General features: G+C 41.9%; 2 protein-coding genes across 2 annotated transcripts; both read left to right on the plus strand.

The window, feature by feature from the left end:
* Positions 1 to 558: 558 nt before the first annotated feature.
* Positions 559 to 6,511, plus strand: LOC118095556 (vomeronasal type-2 receptor 26-like). Its single transcript, XM_035136806.3, has 4 exons — positions 559 to 594; positions 3,172 to 3,399; positions 4,634 to 4,760; positions 5,500 to 6,511. The coding sequence occupies exons 1-4, from the start codon at positions 559 to 561 to the stop codon at positions 6,411 to 6,413; spliced, it is 1,305 nt and encodes a 434-aa protein (XP_034992697.2). The 3' UTR covers positions 6,414 to 6,511.
* Positions 6,512 to 11,078: 4,567 nt separating this feature from the next.
* LOC118095557 (vomeronasal type-2 receptor 26-like) lies at positions 11,079 to 20,187 on the plus strand. The gene is made up of 5 exons (XM_035136807.3): positions 11,079 to 11,222; positions 15,139 to 15,987; positions 16,943 to 17,170; positions 18,414 to 18,540; positions 19,277 to 20,187. Exons 1-5 carry the CDS (start codon positions 11,094 to 11,096, stop codon positions 20,185 to 20,187), a joined length of 2,244 nt encoding a protein of 747 aa, XP_034992698.3. The 5' UTR covers positions 11,079 to 11,093.
* The last annotated feature ends 979 nt before the right edge of the window (positions 20,188 to 21,166 follow it).

Here is a 21,166-nt window from a genome sequence, read left to right on the forward strand (position 1 = left end):
CACAGGGCCCAATGGGATGCTTCTTCTCATACTGCACATCTAATCATAATATCTTAGGAGATTGCTGTAGTATCCATAGCTGCCAAGTTATCCCTTTTTTAAAGGGATTTTCCCTTATGCTGAATAGGCTTCCTCGCGAGAAAAGGAAAAACTTGGCAGCTATGGTAGTATCACTGATTTGAATAAAATGCTCTTGTCCAGCTGAAACATCCAAGTTAAATACATGCATGAATCAAAATAAAAACTTCAACACAGTTGTTTCTTTTCTGTCATGTTTGCAGTAATTCTTTGTCTTTTTGCAGTGTGATCCCAAAAAACTACCAGCATGTTCTTGCCTTCATCTTTGCCATGCAAGAGGTCAACAAGAATGCCAAATTCTTATCCAACATCACACTGGCACCAACATTTTATGAGAATGCTTTTAACCCTTTGCGATCTTGTTTCAACACTCTTGCTCTTCTTTTCATGGGACAACAAAATCCCCCCAATTACCACTGCAATGGGGAAGATGAATTAACTGCTGTTGTTGGTGGGCTCACCTCCCAAAACTCCATGCAGATGGCCAACATATTAAACACCTACAAGATTCCACAGGTATGTGTGTAGATACAGAGATATAATCACAAGGGCAGACATACACAGGAAAACCCCAAAAGAGCAGCAAGGTTAGCTTTCAATCACATTACATCAGGCATCCCCAAACTGCGGCCCTCCAGATATTTTGGCCTACAACTCCCAAGATCCCTAGCTAACAGGAGCAGTGGCCAGGGAAGATGGGAACTGTAGTCCAAAACATCTGGAGGGCCGAAGTTTGGGGATGCCTGCATTACATTATGATTTCTACGCTTGTGTCAAGACTATGTTAACGCCTCCTAGCTATGTTTTGCCTACACTGCCTTCTTAATCAGCATTGGGATTTCTGTTGGGGGTGGAGGGGATAAACCCATAATATTAATAACCAAAGTTCTGATTCTACCAAACCTGACCATGCCTCAAAGCATATAATAATGGGAGTACCCAGCTTCATGTTTAGAAACTTCTCCGAAACTGAGATGTAATAATGCAGGGGTGTATACTTAGAAAGGTAATAAGGTAAAGGTAAAGGGACCCCTGACCATTAGGTCCAGTCGTGACCGACTCTGGGGTTGCGCGCTCATCTCGCATTATTGGCCGAGGGAGCCGGCGTATAGCTTCCAGGTCATGTGGCCAGCATGACAAAGCCTCTTCTGGCAAACCAGAGCAGCACATGGAAACGCCGTTTACCTTCCCGCTGTAGCGGTTCCTATTTATCTACTTGCATTTTGGCGTGCTTTCGAACTGCTAGGTTGGCAGGAGCTGGGACCAAGCAACGGGAGCTCACCCCGTCACAGGGATTCGAACCGCCAACCTTCTGATCAGCAAGCCCTAGGCTCAGTGGTTTAACCACAGCGCCACCTGGGTCCCACAGAAAGGTAATACTAGGTGGTTAACCACCACCACCTATGAACAAATAGATGGTCTTCAGATTCTCAAAAATATAATGCCTTTCACTTTAGCTCAGCTATGGCTCCTTGGATCCAGTGCTGAGTGACCGAAGCCTCTTCCCTTCCCTCTTCCAAATGGTCCCCAATGAAGAAGCTCAGTATGATGGCATTGGGTGGAACTGGATTGGCCTCCTTGTTTCAGATGATGACAGTGGAGAAACCTTCCTTCGTACTCTCAGACCAAGGCTTTTCCAGAATAATCTTTGCATTTCTTTGCATTTCTTGGACCCTGGTGATCCCACTAGTGACAAAATGGTTACCTAATGGCTCACTCCCCCTTTGACTGTTATTATAGCCGGCGCTGTCTCCAAAATGGCGGAAGCTACTTTGTAACTGCATCATGTCTCAGAAATTTCTTGACAAGTTTCCAACTGCTAATGAGGTTGCTTCTCCTTGATATCCATGAGTTAGGGAGTCTTTAGCCACATTCCAGGCAAGTCCAAAAATACAAACTTTGATTGTTTATATTTCCAATTCACTGAGTCTATATATTTAAGAAATCATATTTCTCAATAAATTTCCAACTTTGCAATCTTTCTTGCTTTGTAAATATTATATACGGCTCTTCTGGGGGGAGTTTTGGTAAGTAGATAATAAAGCACAGTAAAGCACACTTATAGAGTTCTGCCCCCCCCCCCCGCTCCGTCACATACCATCTCCCGCTCTAATGTAAACATTCCTCGGCTATCTTCTATTTTCTCAGTGGCTGAGTTTTGCAGAATAAAGCTTCCTTCCTCATCTGAAGCATGTCCACAACTTAGATCCAATTTCACTCTTAAGCCATAGAGCCTGGTCCGCGTGCAGAATCAGCGTCCAGGAGATCCAGACTCTCGTGGGGGCTTTCCATTCAGTGCCCCTAGCCCCTCCTTCCTTCTGAAGTCGAAGTTGGTTGATGAGCAACTGCAGATGAGACTGCGTCTTCCCGTACCCCCTGGGAAGATTTCGGGAGGCTGCATACTCCCATTACAGCCTCTAATTACCCCGTGGGAGCCAGAGAGATGGTATTTTCAGCCATCTTCTACAGCGCCCCAGGCGGAAGTCTGAAATACCCAGAATCTATGTCAAGTGAAAAAGCATACCAAGCCATGTCTCCTAATACAGTGGAACTTTGAGTTACAAACTTAATTTGTTCCGGAGGTCCATTCTTAACCGAAAACCATTCTTAACATGAGGCCCGTTTTTCTAATGGGGCCTCCCACAGTCGCCGCACCGCTGGTGCACGATTTCCGTTCTCATCCTGAGGCAAAGTTCACAACCTGAGGCACTACTTCCACATTAGCAGAGTTGGTAACCCAACACGTTTGTAACCCAAAGTGTTTATAACCCAAAGCACCACTGTATTGGAACCGGAAAGGTTTCCAGCTCAATGGCAGAGCATCTGCTTTCATTCAGAAGGTCCCATGTTCAACCCCCAGCATCTCAAGATCATGCTGGGAAAGACTCTGAAACTTTAGAGAGTCAATAACAACCAGTGTAGAAATGACTGAGCTATATAGAGCAATGATTTCACTCACTGTAAGGCAGCTTTCAGTGTCCTATAACATACTGGTGAATAGTAGTAAAAAGCCAAAGGTCCAACTGGCAAACAGAAGAGAGAGAGCGTATTAGCCACCAAGGATTGTGTTGTTTTTTTCCCCCTGCAATCTAGCTTCACTCCTTCCTGAAGAACATCCACTTCAACAACAGTGCTGGGGAAGAAATCTCTTTTGATGAGAAGGGGCAGCAGGCAGGTGGCTATGATCTCCTCAACTTGGTCACATTTCCCAATGAGTCTTTCCAGAGAGTCCGAGTGGGGAGGGTGGACCCTCAGGCACCCCCAGGAAAAGAGTTCACAGTGGATGGAAGTGCCATTGCATGGAATCCCAAGTTCAAGCAGGTGGGTGGGACTATTTCTTGCTTTCATCATCATCTTTTATGAGAAGATCAAGGGATCCAGGAAAACAGAGATGGCTACAAAGGAGAAGTGTGTGGAGGCAAGCTCTGGTACCCAATGATCCCAATGATGAAATACTATCTTTGTTACCTTTTTTAAAATCTGTTGATGCAGATCTAGTTTGAAGCTAATTTGGAGCTCAGGGTTAAAGCACAAGGTCTTTCAGAGTAAGGAATTGGCAGATGTTTAAGGCTCTTGAAAAAGGACTGTTGTGCTCCAAAATGCATTGTTGGGAACAATCTCCACCATGCAGAGCCCAGGTAGAAAGAAAACCACCTACCACCTGAAGGGTGTGGTCACGAATGTTGATGGATGGAGTGCCAGTGATATCCTGTCCCAGGATGTTGGTCTCCATCAGGTGGATGGTGGGGTCAAACTCCTTGCAGACTTGGCCATAATGTGTGGGATGAAAGCATCCAAAATGCTCAGGAAAGTGCTGGTGCTCAGAAGGCTATGGAAGGCTATATGTGCTGCCACATGCATGAGGCGATTGATTGATTGATTGATTGATTGATTGATTGAATTCATATACAACCCTATACGTGGAGATCTCAGGGAGGGTCACAGAATAAAACCGACATATAAAACCACAAAATACATAATCAAGATAAAAACAACAACACAATAGCCTCCCCCCCCCCAAGCATTTTAAAAGGACATAGTTGAGGAGTTATGGCAGTTATAAGGAGCCTAAACTGTTAGAGCAGCAGAAATGTTCTATTGTGCTGTCAGTCTTTAACAGTATTTAACTTGGATAAAAATTTATTTAAGATGATTTAGCAATGTAGGTAACACCTGCCTGCATTGTATATTTTAATCTGCAAGTTCATGTACAGTAAGTAAAAAAATTAATTCTTATTTAAATTTTGAAAGAGAGCGTCTTGAGGAGGGAATCAGCATTGGTTATGAGGAAACAATATATCGAGCAGGAGAAGGTTGGCAGGAGCTTCTCTTTGCCATTCAGACATGTGCTGGGCTGGTCAAATGGTTAGGTGACAGCACAAAGCATCTTTATAATGGGGGCCTGATGTTTGCCCAGGGAGCAAATGCTTGACATTCATCCTCTAATTTCAGTCTTGTGACCTTTCCGCCGCAAAGCGGACATAGATGACAATAAGATTCATGTAGAGAAGCAAGCTTATTCCATTCAAAATCCCTTGCTTGTCATTACCATTAGATGCTGCCCATTTCCACCTGTGTTGAGAGCTGCCACCCTGGACAGAGCATGTTTGCTCAGCAGGGAAAGCAAATCTGTTGCTATGACTGTGTTCAGTGCCCGAAAGGGAGGATTTCAGTCCAGAAGGGTAAGTGAAGGAACCCAAGTCAACTGGAATTCCAATCTTCCTATCCTACTTAGATATTCATATCTTAATCTTATTATGTCTGCTTATCTTCTGTCATGGATCCCAAGGAAATGTATTTACGTTACTGATACATGTTATCCTTTCCTCTCCCTTCCCTTTGGACAGACACTGAAGAATATATTGTGTGAAATAAAGTTCACATGGGATTAAACACCACTGAAATCAGGATGACATCCATCTGGGGAGAAATTGTTAGGATTCCGCTCCGCAAATTTCCTTTTCTCACCATTGAACCTGCAGCCAACAAACTTTGCTTCTTCAGTTATTAACAATTAGTGAATACTTTTTTTCTATTGTATCCACAGTGTTTCAATCCTTAGGAACATTATTTCTTGTCAAATATAGATTTTCTCTATGACAGGCTAGGTGGCTGTTTCATCCACTCCCAAGCTCCATTGTGGGATGTGTAAAAAAGAAACACTTAGGCTACAAGCCTTGAAATGCAAAGACATGGGGCTGGATGCAGATAGACATTGGTGAAGGGGAAAAGACTTAAATCAATATGAATGGATTGATTAGTACAGCTGAGATGCTCAGAGAGGAACCATCACTTAGTTGAAAAAATAGGCTTTGGTTCATCAGCTCACTAATATGTTCAATGTACTGCATAATAGACACTACCAATACTATTAATAATTATCACTTCCAAAAATGCTAAAAGCATGCTTCTCACTTTCAGATGCAGGTCAATGTGTAAAATGCCCAGATGATCACTACCCAAATGCCTTTCAGGACCAATGTATTCCGAAAAAAATAAGCTTCCTATCCTATGAGGAGCCCTTGGGGGTGATTCTGGCTTCCTTGGCTCTTCTGCTTTCGCTGATCACGGTTGTTGTGATGGGGACCTTTGGTCTGCACTGGAACACTCCCATTGTCAAAGCCAACAACTGGGGAATCATCTGCACCTTGCTCTCTTCTCTGCTTCTCTGCTTTCTCTGCTCCTTCTTATTCATTGGCAGGCCTACAAAGGTGACCTGTGTCTTGAGGCAAACCGTCTTTGGCATCGTCTTCTCCATTGCTGTTGCTTGTGTGTTAGCGAAAACCCTCACTGTGGTTTTGGCATTCATGGTGACCAAGCCTGGGAACAGCCTGAGGAAATGGCTTGGGAAGAGGCTAGCAGGATCCCTTATCACCTTCTGCTTTCTCATTCAAGCTGGCATCTGTGTTGGGTGGCTGGCATCCTCTCCCCCATTCCCAGAGTTTGACCTGCACTCCCAGGATGGGCAAATCATAGTGCAGTGCAATGAAGGCTCCGACATCATGTTCCACATGATTCTTGGCTACATGGGTCTTTTGGCCATTGTGAGCTTCTCTGTGGCTTTCTTTGCCAGGAAGTTGCCTGATACTTTCAATGAAGCCAAGTTGATTACCTTCAGCATGCTGGTCTTCTGCAGTGTTTGGCTGTCCTTTGTCCCCACTTATCTGAGCACCAAAGGGAAATACATGGTGGCTGTGGAGATCTTCTCCATCCTGGCCTCTACTGTTGGCTTACTGGGTTGCATCTTCCTCCCCAAAATCTACATCATTTTACTTAGGCCTGAGATGAACAGTAAAGAGAGGTTAGTAAGGAGGAAGGATGACCAGAGAAGGTGAAAGAGATGCCGTTAGCCAGGGACCTTATGTTGTGGCAAGGAGATGCTATTTCCTTCACTTTTATCTTTTTCTCCTTATGCCAGTATTTCCCAAACTTGGGTCTCACACTGTTTTTGGACTACAATTCCCACTATCCTTGACAACTAGCACTCCTAGCTATGGATGTTTGGAACTGTAGTCCAAAAACAGCTGAAGACCCAAGTTGGGAAACCCTATTCTCTACCATCCAAAGTGTTCATGGTGGCACGCATGACTCTCTTCTCTCTGTATTGCCTTCACAGCTCTGTGAGGTAGGCTAGACTGAGAGATTTTTATGTATGTTGTTTTGTTGACTATCTTTGTTTTTTGGACTACCTTTCTATATCCCCAGAACACAAACTAAGGAGAGCAGAATGTGAAATCCTGTTATTTACAGGAGTCTGCTTCACCAGGGTGTTGTCCAAATGGAATGTTATGTGGAAGCAATTTGCATCAGGATTGAAAATGAAGTAGCTGTTGAGTGACTGAAAAATATGGCATCTAAATCATTTGAGCTCTTGTTAATTCTTGCTAGTTTACCATTCTGCTTAGTAAAATAAATTAGAAGTTGGTGGGACATGGCCTTGATCCCATGAAGACCATAACCACAAATCCTACATAAGAGATGTATCTTTTAAACAAATTTCATTGCTCAAAGTTAGGACATATGTGTGAGAGAACTTTGTATTCATCTAGCTCTTTTTCTTCTTTTGTTATGTTTCATTCTTTTATTTTAATTATTTTCTGTTTGAAATAGTTTCTTTTTATTGTATTGTGAAAAGTCTGAATAAAACCTTATTTAAAAAAGATGTGTCACATGTTTGTGTGTGTGTGTGTGTGTGTGTGTGAAGAAAAGAAATCCCCAATGGACCATACAAACAAGCAAAGCACCAAGCGTAATATAAATCTTCTGGCAGTGGACATACATGTTTAAACTCAGACTTCTGGATGCTGTGAGAATATTTTCTGTGTTCCTGTAAAAGAGATATTCAGACCAGCAACCCTACTTTCACACACGCTAGATACTCTTTATTTAAAACAACAACAACAACTATCTCTAACCCATTGAGTGTCTTCCTTCCATAAGGACCCAGGGGTTGTGGGGGGTTGTGTGTGTGAGTAATTGCTCTCAGCAGAAAAATACAGTGGCCATAAAGTTGATTTGTATGCAGGAAGATAAAGAGCACAGTTCAGCTTTTTGAAGAAAGAATCCAATCTCCCACTGGTCCTCTCTATATTTGTCTTTCTGACGACCCAAGAGTTCAGAGCCTCTCCCTTTGTTTCCTTAATGGACCATTACCTGACCTGCTAATTCCGAAAATCTGCTTGGAAGAAATTTAAGAATTTCCTTAAAAATTGACTCTAGAATATTAGATCTCTGTGTATTCTGTTCACCCATCTTTAGTGACATTCAAGTCTACCATCTGCAGTGACCATGTTCTGTCCCAATAGCTCTGATGGCATTGTACATCATACCTTTATCTCAGCTTTGGTATGCTGAAATAAAAACAAGGAGAAGGTCCCAGGACAGTAGTTTCCATGGAAGAGATCATTGTTCTTCACCATTTGTCCCCAGAAGTTATTGGAATACAATGCCGTTCGTCCCCAGCAAGCATTGGCAGCTGCCAGAGATTATGGGAGCTGCCATCCAATAATATCAGGAGACCTAATGGGAAGATGCTTAGGCTTCTGTGGGGACAGACGAAAATCGCATGTGGGATGGCATCTGAGGGAGGCAGATGAAGAGTAGAGATATCTGATCTGCTGTTATGACAAAGTCCTTATCCATCCAGGTTACAGTGAATGGATATTGCTCAGTCGCAGAGCTAATAATAATAATAATAATAATAATAATAATAATAATAATAACTTATAATAATTTATTATTTATATGATGCCCATCTGACTGGGTTGCCCAAACCACTCTCAGCTTCGGATACATAAGGACTAAGTTTAATTACTAACATCTGAAGTTAATAAAACTCAAGTTGAATGGGAGAAAGACCCCATTGATATGCCATGGAGCATAATTGCTATTCAGAGTAGACAGTAATTGGATAGAAGGGCTAGTGGTCTAGGGATATGTACATTATTTTATTAGTTTTATTTATCGAGCTTATATACCGCCCTATCCCCAGAGGTCTCAGGACATTTAACAGAAAACAATCCTCTTTCTATACCCAGCACATGTGTCAAATTGTCTCCAGTCAGAAAGTTATGCCAACTGTCCAAGGCACTGCTTCCCAAGGGAGAAGATCTTGGAGTGGAGCAGAAATCTCATTGGCATAACAATGTTGCTTTTTCTTAAACTTGAGGACCTTAGCAAAACAAATACCTCACCCTGTAATTTTTATAATTATTGATCAACATCACTACTTTTAAATGTCCCATGGCAAATCAGATGCCAGGCACAATAACAGAAACAGAAACAGCCCTTTCCAAATGTGATGGTCCTGTGTTGTAGTCTATATAGGCGCCTATCTTATCAACTTACATGAATCCAGTTAGGGAGGTAGATTTGAGGCAGGTACATGCCTCCCTGTAGCCAAGTTTCCTTATAACTACAGCCAAGACTGAAATGCTGTTGGTGACTATAGGTAAACATCATGGCTTCCAGTTCAGCCCAAGAATGGTTAGCGCGTCACCTGCTTTTCCTGCTGTTGCTGTTGCATTGTTCTTCTAGCAAGAGTTTGAGCAGATTGAGAAAAACCATTCAAACGAATTCATATGGTCCTCCAGCAGACATGATCATTGGTGAATTTATATCCATTACACTGGGAAACTTCAGAACGGAGAAGTTTATGGAATACCCACAATCAGCTTCATTTTCTGCTCAGTAAGTAGTTACTTATTTACAGGGAATTTTCTGTTGGGTCCACTGATTATTCATGACTTGATGAAATAAACGACTGCATCAGCTTCTGTCTTCGGTTCTCCTGTCAGCCTTCACAGGGTTCATTCAGATTTTTGTCCCACCACTTGAGTTAGCAGAAAGAAACTCATCTTCAGTCTAAGGCACCATATGTGAGCTAATCAAATCCCTCTACACCACAATGTTAACAATATTTTCCAGAGTTGTCTTTCAGGAAGGATAATCATTCTTGTGAAAAGAATTAAGAAGTACATATTCAAATTTGGACTTGCTTGAAATGCTATTCTACTCAACATGTCCCCAGTTCATTGTGGTTCTTCTGTATATGATATTTGTGGTAACTGCTACACTGAAGTGGAACTAACTACAACTTGATATTCTTTTGGATACTGAAAAATTCACCTTTTCATTTTGAGTCTGATGAACTGCAGTTGCCTCCTTTTCCTTCAAAGAGCAAAGCCCAGCAGTAGGCTTGAAAGCTTGGGAAGAGGGACAGAATCCTGTTGAAATCCATGAGAATTCCAAAGTGCTTAAGTGTGGCTCCTAGATTCCCCCTGCTTTTTGCCCATATGTGCCCCATCCACATTCCAGCTAAAGTTTCCAAGCTACTTCAAACCCATAGATGTTGCAACCCATCTCTATGCCCAAATTCCCTTGCAAGTAAGCCTTGTTCAGTTCCATGGGCTTCGCTCCACACCCCAAACATCCATCAGCTTTTAGTCCTTACAGGGCAAATCTATGCATGCCTACTCGAAGTAATCACTACTGAGCTTAATGGTGTTTACTCCCAAGTAAGTGGCTGCAGCCATATTGCAGCTGAAAATGGATTTGTGTGAAAGACAGTTTCACAGAGCCCAATGGGATGCTTCCTCTCAAATATTTGGGCTCAAGGAGAGCTTTGCTTAACACAAGTTTACATGGTAGGAAGGAATTTCCAAAGGACGCTTGTGTGATTCACGATTATATGGGAAGCGAATCCAATTGAATACAAAAAGAAGAGTAAGGTTTATTTCTCAAGGTTTTTTTTTTTTTTAAAAAAGGCAAGTATATCTATTAGGCGTAGATTCAAGGGCTGCTAAAAAGACTGTGTGTTATAGCACACTGGTATACTAAATAGTTGTTTCCAAGGTTGAATTGAGAACACATTCCCATGAATACTTCATGGTTCAGAAATGGAAGGGAGGTGGTGGACAAAGAAGCAGAACAAGAGGTAGGCATGGACATTGCGTAGAAGAAAGAGGCAAAGGATGGGTTGGGAACATGCAATCTGATTTACTCAGTACTTTATCCCACTGTCTTCGTGATTTTGAACCTAGTTAAATGGGGAATGAATTAGACCTTGACTGAACATGGCAGGTTAAAAGCTTTTTGTTTCTGGGTTTCATTATCCAACCCCACCAATTCACCCACAGCACAACAATGGATCTCCTTGAATCTACCATTTACATACTGCACATCTACGGTAATCAAAATAACTGCGGAAATTGCTGTAGTATCATAGATTTGAATAAAATGTTCTTGTCCAGCTGAAACATCCAAGTTAAATAGATGCATGAATCAAAATGATAACTTCAACACGGTTGTTTCTTTTCTATCATGTTTGCAGTCATTCTTTCTCTCATTGCAGTGTGATCCCGAAAAACTACCAGCATGTTCTTGCCTTCATGTTTGCCTTGCAAGAGATCAACAAGAATGCCAAACTCTTATCCAACATCACACTGGCATCAACATTTTATGAGAATGCTTTTAATCCTTCCCGAACTTGTTTCAACACTCTTGCTCTTCTTTTCATGGGACAACAAAATTCCCCCAATTACCAGTGTAATGGGGAAGATAAATTAATTGCCGTCGTTGGAGGGCTCACCTCCCAAAACTCCCTTCAGATGGCCAATATATTAAACACCTACAAGATTCCACAGGTATGTGTGTAGATACATAGATACAACCACAAGGGCAGACATCCACAGGAAAACCCCAAAAGAGCATCCAGGTTAGCTATCAATCCCATTACATTATGTTTTCTACACTTGTGTCAAGACTATGTTAAAGCCTCCTAGCTATGTGTTGCCTAAACTGCCTTCTTAATTAGTTTTGGGATTTGTGGGGACTTCCGGTCAGCCGCGCTGGCTGAGAGGCGCAGAAACCTCGAGGTCCGAGGTTTCTGGCTTGCGGAGGGGGGGAATTCCGTGGGGGTGACGCAGACCCCCGTACAACCCCGGGTAGAGCGTCCCGGGGGCAAAAAAGCTCGGCGGAGCTCCAGGAGTGACTCCTCTGCTGCCTGGTAAGCTCGCAAGAGCCCCGAGAGCCAGCGGAGTTGCAGTCGCGGGAGCCATTTTGAGCACCAACGTTACCTCCAAAAAGCAAAGCTCCAAGCCTACAGCCTGCAAGCAGCGGATTCTTTCTTTAAAAAGAAGAGATTTGGACCAAGTAAGTTAAAAACTTTTGAATTGGACTGGATAATTGGTGCTGGGAGGAGGCTTTAAAAGGAAGTCAGCCCCCTCCCCACTTGAGTAATGGACGATGCAGTAAGCTGGGGAAAGCCCAGAAATCTTTCTTTTAAGAACTTTTTCCTGATGCAGAGTAAGGGAAAAAGATAAAATGTACATAAATCTTTGCAAAAGACTGTTATCTGACAAGGGAACCACCCCCCACCCCCGTGAACTTGGAGTCGGGTCAAAGGAAGGATTGCCTAGCCGTCTTTGTGACGTCATAATGGGAAAGAATGTGATTGTTTATACAAGTGTGAGACTGAGAGTTGCAGATAAGTAAAAGAGGAAGCTTTAAACAAATGGACTTAAAGGCTACTCAACGTTGAATCTGAGACTGAGTAATAAGAGAGAAAGTTAAAAATTAGAGGTTGGATCCAGTTCAGACGGAACTTTATTTCTTTTCATACTTGGAAAATATAAAACATGGACAACAATAACACCACTCCCTGCTCCGCTGCAATTATGGAGGCGGAGAGCACCAATAGGAAGGAAGAGAAGGTTCTGGACTGTGAGAAGAATGGTACACCTTGGGACTTGATTTTGACAACAATTTTGGAAATGACAGGGGAGATTTGTAATCCTAAAGGTGTCCTAATAAGCATGGATGAGAGGACTGATGAACTAATAGAACTGAATTTTGAAACAGACCATCCACGTGAATCTAGAGAGGAAGAAAAGGGAGAAGAAGAAGGACTGGAAGAAGACGCATGCTGTGATATGACTTTAGGGAAAACTCTGGAAATGGCAGAGGTGAACCGTAATTCTGAAGGAAACGCAACAATCATGGGAGAGCAGACTGCTGAACCAACAGAACTGATTTTGGAGACAGAAGAGGACGAAGAAGAAATCACTGTTCCACTGGTGGGAGAGGTGGAACAGGGAAGGGATGAAGAAGAAATCACTGTTCCACTGGTGGGAGGGGTGGAACAGGGAAGGGTCTTGATTCGAAAGCCCCTCAAAAAGGGGAAAAACAAAAAGGTTGTCACCCCAGTGAGAGAGGGGGAGAAGGAAGCAGGAGGGGGGGCAGAAAGAGAACGAGATTGAAATTTACTGCTTGTAATGTGTTAAAAGAGAATTTGTATAAGATGGTGTATAGATGGTATCTTACGCCAGTGAAACTGGCGAAGATATATCATAAAAAGGACAATAAATGTTGGAAATGCAAGGAATCGGAAGGGACCTTTTACCACATGTGGTGGACTTCTGGGATAAGATTTATAATGAGCTGAAGAAAGTGTTTAAAAACACGTTTGCTAAGAAACCAGAAGCTTTTTTCCTCGGAATTACAAGGAAAGAATTGCTACTTTTTTTCTGTATGCCACAGCAGCAGCAAGGATTGTACTAGCAAAGAACTGGAAATCTAAAGACCTACCGACCGTGGACGACTGGCAGATGAAGCTGATAGAATACATGGAACTGTCTGAACTGACTGGGAGAATCCGAGAGCAGGGAAATGAGACGGTGGAAGAAGATTGGAAGAAATTCAAGATTTACTTGGAAAAGAATTATAAGATTAAGAATAGATAATAAGGGAAGTGGAAGTACAAAGAGGGTGAAGAAGCATTTAGATATAGTAAGAAGGGAATAAGTTTAAATGTAAAATGATTATCAAGATCTCTAGATCCAAATGACATTTTGAAACACTGGGAATGTGTGGTTAAAATGGATCAAGAAAAAATTCTATAATAAGTATGCTAGAAGAAGAATTGGTTTAAGAAATAGAGAGTGCTGTATTAGATATAAATAGAAGCGTGGAAAGGGGGGGAAGGAGGAAGTTGACAGATTAAGAATTACATTGGATATTGTTAAAGAAACATTTTTTATTTTTTATTTTTGTTTTTTGTCTTCTTATATTTTGTATTTTTTCTGTATTTGTTATAAAATCAATAAAAATATATATTTTTTTAAAAAGATAAAACATGGTTTGAACTCGGAAAGTATCAAGGAGCTGGCTGAAATCTCTGGAGACACCGATTCCAAGGAAAGGGGGTAGATTTAGTCTTGAGGGTGGGAATAAAAAAGGGGGAAAAGATTTTGGAAATTAATTTTGAATATTTTTGGGTAAAAGGGTAGAGAATATTGGTTAATAAGGGTAAAGAGAAGTACGAAGGGTAAATAGTTAAAAAGAAGTTATAAAGTGGAACCTCGGTTTATGAACACCTCGGTTTACGAATTTTCGGTTTACGAACACCGTGGACCCATCTGGAACGGATTAATTCACTTTCCATTACTTTCAATGGGAAAGTTCGCTTCAGTTTATGAACGCTTCAGTTTATGAACAGACTTCCAGAACCAATTACACCCATGCTTCGGGTTAAGTACGCTTCAGGTTGAGTACTCTGTGGACCCGTCTGGAACGGATTAATCCACTTTCCATTACTTTCAATGGGAAAGTTCGCTTCAGTTTATGAACGCTTCAGTTTATGAACAGACTTCCGGAACCAATTACACCCATGCTTCGGGTTAAGTACGCTTCAGGTTGAGTACTCCGTGGACCCGTCTGGAACGGATTAATCCACTTTCCATTACTTTCAATGGGAAAGTTCGCTTCACTTTATCAACGCTTCAGTTTATGAACAGACTTCCGGAACCAATTGTGTTCATAAACCGAGGTACCACTGTAAATTGGAAGAAAGAATGTAATTTTAGATTTAGAAACTGCAATAATTAGTGAACAACAAGGAACTCAAGAAGGCGGAATGAGGAAGTTCGAAATGTTTAGATTAGAAATTGAAAAAATATGATTATGACTTTTTATTATTTTTGTGGGTTTTTTCTTTCTATTTTTTCTTCACTCTTCTATATATATAAAATGAATACAATTGTTTATAAATAGGATATGAAATGGGAGTTAAGATGTAATTTTATGATGTTAAGTTAAGATTTGGAAATGTTATGAGTCAATTATAATAGGATGGCAAGAAGGGGAAGTAAAGAATTTTGAAGAAATAAGATGTGATGATATTGTTTTGCATTTTTGTATCTTTTTTTGCTCAACTTTTTCTTTTCTCTTTTTCTTTTTTTCTCTATGTAAAATCCAATAAAATTATTTTTTTTAAAAAAAAGTAGTTTGGGATTTCTGCTGGGGGTGGGAGGGGATAAACCAATAATATAAATAACCAAAGTTCTGATTCTACCAAACCTGACCATGCCTCAAAGCATATAATCATGGGAGCATCCAGCCTCCTTCTTAGAAACTTCTCCTGACATGAGATATAATAATGCCAGGGGTGATAGACTTTGAAAAGTAATACCAGGTGGTTAAACACAACAATAACGAAGTATTCTGTCTATGAACAAATAGATGGTCTTCAGATTCTCAAAAATATAATGCCTTTCACTTTAGCTCAGCTATGGCTCCTTGGATCCAGTGCTGAGTGACAAGAGGCTCTTCCCTTCCTTCTTCCAAATGGTCCCCAATGAAGAAGCTCAATATAATGGAATTGTGTGGCTACTCCGGAAGTTTGGGTGGAACTGGATTGGCCTCCTTGTTTCAGATGATGACAGTGGAGAAACCTTCCTTCGTACTCTCAGACCAAGGCTTTTCCAGAATAATCTTTGCATTTCTTGGACACTGGTGATCCCACTAGTGACACAATGGTTACCTAATGAGCTCCTTCAACAAAAATTGAGACCAATCATGTTTGCTCTCACACAGAAGCAAATGAATGTGATTCTTGTCTACGGAGACAGTCAGTCTCTAGAGGCTTTGAGAATGGTTTTAGTCTCCTGTGAGGTTTTTTCTAAGTACCCTCTGGAAAGGGTGTGGATTACAACAGCTCAATGGGATTTTACTGCAGTGCTGGTAGGAAACAATTTCCCATCTATATCCTTCAATGGCACCTTGACATTTACACTCCATTCAAATCCAGTTCCAGGGTTTCAGGACTTTCTACAGACCATGAATCCATGGCAGCCAAATCTTTATTTCATCCAGGAGTTCTGGGCCAGTGCATTCCTCTGTTCATTCCCAGATAACAATCTAATTGACACAAATAAGAAACACTGTACTGGGAGGGAGAAGCTGGAGAAACTCACTGGACCTGTGTTTGAAATGGAAATGTCCAGCCAGAGCTACACCATTTACAATGCCGTCCATGTAGTAGCACATGCTCTCCATAGCATGTATTCATCAAGAGCCAAACAGAAAGTACTGGGTGAGAGACGGACGCAGCCAAAAGTTCAGCCCTGGCAGGTACTGTTAGCTACTTTCCTCAATGTTAGAAGCACAGGTGTTATTATTACTGGTTCCTATGTTCCACAGCTGAGACTTGGCATGGAGGAGAGGCCTTGGGGATTTTCCCTGGTGAGCTCTATCATTGGTTCGGAATTTATCTCTTATGCTTTGCAAGCTGCACATTCAAACTCTTGAAATTTACCCATCCCAGGATTCTCCTACTTGGGGCTGCGCAAGGGAAAGGGGTGTCCTCTGTTATCAGAACTGGGTTGAAACCTCGGGTGTATGCCCTGTAGCACTGTGGCAATTCAGAGTAGACAGTTCTGGACTACAGAGACCAATGGTTTGACAGTTGCATTTGTTAATGGGGAAGTACCCAGAATCTATGTCAAGCCGAAAAGCATACCAAGCCATGTCTCCAAGTACAGTGGTACCTCAGGTTACGAACCTAATTTGTCCCGGAGGTCCGTTCTTAACCCAGAAACGTTCTTGACCTGAGGCGTGCTTTCACTCATTGGGGCCCCCCACTGCCGCCACAACGCCGGTGCACAATTTCTGATCTCATCTTGGGGCAAAGTTCACAACATGAGGCACTACTTCTGGGTTGCCAGAGTTTGTAAACCGTCGCGTTTGTAACCAGTTGCATTTGTAACCCAAGGTACCACTGTATTGGAACTGGAAAGGCTTACAGCTCAATGGCAGAGCATCTCCTTTCATTCAGAAGGTCCCATGTTCAACCCCCAGCATCTCAAGATCATGCTGGGAAAGACTCTGAAACCTTAGAGAGTCAATAACAACCAGTGTAGAAATGACTGAGCTATATAGAGCAATGATTTCACTCACTGGAAGGCAGATTTCAGTGTCCTATAACATACTGATGAATGGTAGTAAGAAGCCAAAGGTCCAACTGGCAAAAGAGAGAGCATATTAGCCTACAAGGTCTGTGTCTCTCCCCCCCCCCCTTGCAATCTAGCTTCACTCCTTCCTGAAGAACATCCACTTCAACAACAGTGCTGGGGAAGAAATCTCTTTTGATGAGAAGGGGCAGCAGACAGGTGGCTGTGATCTCCTCAACTTGGTCACATTTCCCAATGAGTCTTTCCAGAGAGTCCGAGTGGGGAGGGTGGACCCTCAGGCACCCCCAGGAAAAGAGTTCACAGTGGATGGAAGTGCCATTGCATGGAATCCCAAGTTCAAGCAGGTGGGTGGGACTATTTCTTGTTTTAATCATCATCTTTTATGAGAAAATCAAGGGATCCAGGAAAACAGAGATGGCTACAAAGGAGAAGTGTGAGGAGGCAAGCGCTCGTACTCACTGATGAAAAACAATTTTTGTTACTTTGTTCAAATTTGTTGATGCAGAGCTAGTTTGAAAATAATTTGGAGCAGAGGGTTAAAGAACAAGGTCTTTCAGAGTAAGGAATTGGCAGGTGTTTAAGGCTCTTGAAAAGGGACTGTGGTGTTCCAAAATGCTTTGTTGGCAGCAATTTTTTTATTGAGAGTCTGTGCCACCACGCGGAGCCCTGGTAGAAAGATGGCCATCTGAAGTGTGTGGTCAGTAATGTTGATGGATGGAGTGGCTGGCGATATCCTGTGCCAGGATGTTGGTCTCCATCAGGCTGATGGTGGGGCCAAACTCCATGCAGGCTTGGCCATAATGTGTGGGATGAATGCATCCAAAATGCTCGGAAAAGTGCTGTTGCTCAGAAGTCTATGGAAGGCTATATGTGCTGTCATATGCCTGAGGTGATTGATTGATTGATTGATTGATTGATTGATTGAATTCATATACAACCCTATACATGGAGATCTCAGGGAGGGTCACAGAATAAAACCGAATTATAGAACTACAAAATACATAATCAAGATAAAAACAAGAACCCAATAGCAACCCCCCCCCCCCAGAAAAAAGAAACATGTCAGTTTGTGCAGTTATGGAGGTATAAGCAGTCTAAAGAGTTAGAGCAGCAGAAGTGTTCTGTTGTGCTGCTTTCAGTCTGTGACAGTATTTATCTTAGATTTAAAAAAAATCTATGTAAGATGTATTAGCAATGTAAGTAACACCTGCCTGCATTGTATATTTTAATCTGCAAGTTCAAGTACACTAAGTAAAAATAAATTCTTATTTAAACTTTAAAAGACAGCGTCTGCAGGAGGGATTCAGCAATGGGTTATGAGGAATCAATCTATCAATAAGGACAAGGTTGGCAGGAGCTTCTCTTTGCCATTCAGACATGTCCTTGGCTGCCCAAGTGGTTAGGTGACAGCACAAAGCATCTTTATCAGGGGGCCTGATGTTTGGCCAGGGAGCAAATGCTTGACAGTCATCCTTTAATTTCAGTCCTGTGACCTTTCTGCCACAAAGCGGACATAGATGACAATAGGATTGATGTAGAGAAGCAAGCTTATTCCATTCAAAATCCCTTGCTTGTCATTACCCTTAGATGCTGCCCATTTCCACCTGTGTTGAGAGCTGCCACCCTGGACAGAGTATGTTTGCCCAGCAGGGAAAACAAATCTGTTGCTATGACTGTGTTCAGTGCCCGAAAGGGAGGATTTCAGTCCAGAAGGGTAAGTGAAGGAACCCAAGTCAACTGGAATTCCCATCTTCCTCTCCAACACAGACATCCATGTCTTAGTCTTATTATGTCTGCTTTTCTTCTGTCTAACATGTATTTATGTTACTCATACATATTCTCCTTTCCGCTCCCTCCCCTTTGGTCAGACGCTCAAGAATATATTGTGTGGGATTAAGCACCACTGAAATCAGGATGACATCCATCTGGGTAGAAATGGTTAGGATTCCACTCGAAAATTTCCTTTCTCACTATTGAACCTCCAGCCAACAAATTTTCTTCTTCAGTTATTAACAAGTAGCAAATACTTTTCTCTATTGTATCCATACAGTTTCAATCCTTAGGTACATTATTTCTTGTCAAATGTAGATTGTCTTGATGACAGGCTGCCTGGCTGTTTGAACCACTCCCAAGCTCCATTGCGTGAAGTGTAAAAAAGAAACACTTGGGCTGCAAGCCTTGAAATGCAAAGACATGGGGCTGGATGCAGAGATAGACATTGGTTAAGGGGAAAAGACTGACATCAATCAGTATAATGCAATCATGACAAAAATATGAATGGATTGATTAGTACAGCTGAGATGCTCAGAGAGCAACCATCACTTAGTTGAAAAATTAGGCTTTGGTTCATCAGCTCAGTAATATGTTCAATGTATTGCATAATAGACACTACCAATAATATTAATAATTATCACTTCCAGAAATGCTAAAAGCATGCTTTTCACTTTCAGATGCAGATCAATGTGAGAAATGCCCAGATGATCACTACCCAAATGCCTTTCAGGACCAATGTATTCTGAAAAAAATAAGCTACCTATCCTATGAGGAGCCATTGGGGGTGATTCTGGCTTCCTTAACTCTCCTGCTTTCTCTGGTCACACTTGTTGTGATGGGGACCTTTGGTCTGCACTGGAACACTCCCATTGTCAAAGCCAACAACTGGGGAATCACCTGCACCTTGCTCTCTTCGCTGCTTCTCTGCTTTCTCTGCTCCTTCTTATTCATTGGCAGGCCTACAAAGGTGACCTGTGTCTTGAGGCAAATGGTCTTTGGCATCATCTTCTCCATTGCTGTTGCTTGTGTGTTAGCCAAAACAATCACTGTGGTTTTGGCATTCATGGTGACCAAGCCTGGAAGCAACCTGAGGAAATGGCTTGGGAAGAGGCTGGCAGGATCCCTTATCACCTTCTGCTCTCTCATTCAAGCTGGCATCTGTGTTGGGTGGCTGGCATCCTCTCCCCCATTCCCAGAGTTTGACCTGCACTCCCAGGATGGGCAAATCATTGTGCAGTGCAATGAGGGCTCAGACATCATGTTCCACCTGATTCTTGGCTACATGGGTCTTTTGGCCATTGTGAGCTTCTCTGTGGCTTTCTTTGCCAGGAAGTTGCCTGATACTTTCAATGAAGCCAAGTTGATTACCTTCAGCATGCTGGTCTTCTGCAGTGTTTGGCTGTCCTTTGTCCCCACTTATTTGAGCACCAAAGGGAAATACATGGTGGCTGTGGAGATCTTCTCCATCTTGGCCTCTACTGCTGGCTTATTGGGTTGCATCTTCCTCCCCAAAATCTACATCATTATACTTAGGCCTGAGATGAACAGTAAAGAGAGGTTAGTAAGGAAGAAGGATGACCATAGTTGAGAAGGTGAAAGAGATGCCATTAGCCAGGGACCTTATGTTGTGGCAAGGAGATGCTATTTCCTTCGCTTTTATCTTTTTCTCCTTATGCCCGCATTTCCCAAACTTGGGTCTCCCGCTGTTTTTGGACTACAATTCCCACTATCCTTGACAATTATCACTGCTAGCTATGGATGTTAGGAATTGTAGTCCAAAAACAGCTGGAGGCCCAAGTTCGGAAACCCTATAATATGCCATTCAAAGTGTTCATGGTGGCACACATGGCTCTCTTCTCTCTTTATTGCCTTCACAACTCTGTGAGGGAGGCTAGAGTGAGAGATTTTTATGTATGTTGTTTTGTTGACTTAACATTTGTTTTCTGGCCTATCTTTCTATACCCTCAGAACACAAACAAAGGAGAGCAGAATGTGAAATACTGTTACTGTTAGAAGTTGGTGGGACATGACCTTGATCCCATGAAAACCATAACCACACATTTCCTAAATAATATATGTATCTTTTAAACAAACTTAGGATATATGTGAGAGAGAGCTTTGTATTCATCTAGCTCTTTTTCTTCTTCTTTTTTTTTCGTTCTTTTCTTTTTATTGTGTTCTGTTTAGAATAGTTTCTTTTTATTGTATTGTGAAAAGTCTGAATAAAACCTTATACAAAAAAAGACATGTGGCGTGTGTGTGTGTGTATTAAGAAAAGAAATCCCCAATGGACCATACAAACATGCAAAGCACCAAGTGTAATATAAGATAAGATATCTTTATTGTCATTGTCCCCTTGCGGGAATAACGAAATTACTTGGTTGCTACATCTACTCAGATAAAGCATTCCGCATAATCCAGAATTACAAAACCTAATTAAAAACAGCAAATATAATACAAAATAACAAGTAAAATAAGATGACTTCAAAGTCCAGGCTTTCCATTTAAGGCCAAAATCACTCTCGAGAAGAAACTGTTCCTGAGATATAAATCTTCTGGCAGTGAAC

This window comes from Zootoca vivipara, chromosome 12, assembly GCF_965207765.1.
Source record: "Zootoca vivipara chromosome 12, rZooViv2.hap1.1, whole genome shotgun sequence".
In the NCBI taxonomy this organism is placed as follows: domain Eukaryota; kingdom Metazoa; phylum Chordata; class Lepidosauria; order Squamata; family Lacertidae; genus Zootoca; species Zootoca vivipara.

Bases quoted from the DNA above. Each gene is read 5' to 3' on its own strand.
- LOC118095557 (XM_035136807.3), top strand. From the start codon at position 11,094: ATGGGACAACAAAATTCCCCCAATTACCAGTGTAATGGGGAAGATAAA. The intron at 11,223-15,138 runs GTATGTGTGTAG...CTTTCACTTTAG, and splicing joins ACACCTACAAGATTCCACAG to CTCAGCTATGGCTCCTTGGA. The intron at 18,541-19,276 runs GTAAGTGAAGGA...TTTCACTTTCAG, and splicing joins GAGGATTTCAGTCCAGAAGG to ATGCAGATCAATGTGAGAAA.
- LOC118095556 (XM_035136806.3), top strand. From the start codon at position 559: ATGGCCAACATATTAAACACCTACAAGATTCCACAG. The intron at 3,400-4,633 runs GTGGGTGGGACT...CATTACCATTAG, and splicing joins GGAATCCCAAGTTCAAGCAG to ATGCTGCCCATTTCCACCTG. The intron at 4,761-5,499 runs GTAAGTGAAGGA...TCTCACTTTCAG, and splicing joins GAGGATTTCAGTCCAGAAGG to ATGCAGGTCAATGTGTAAAA.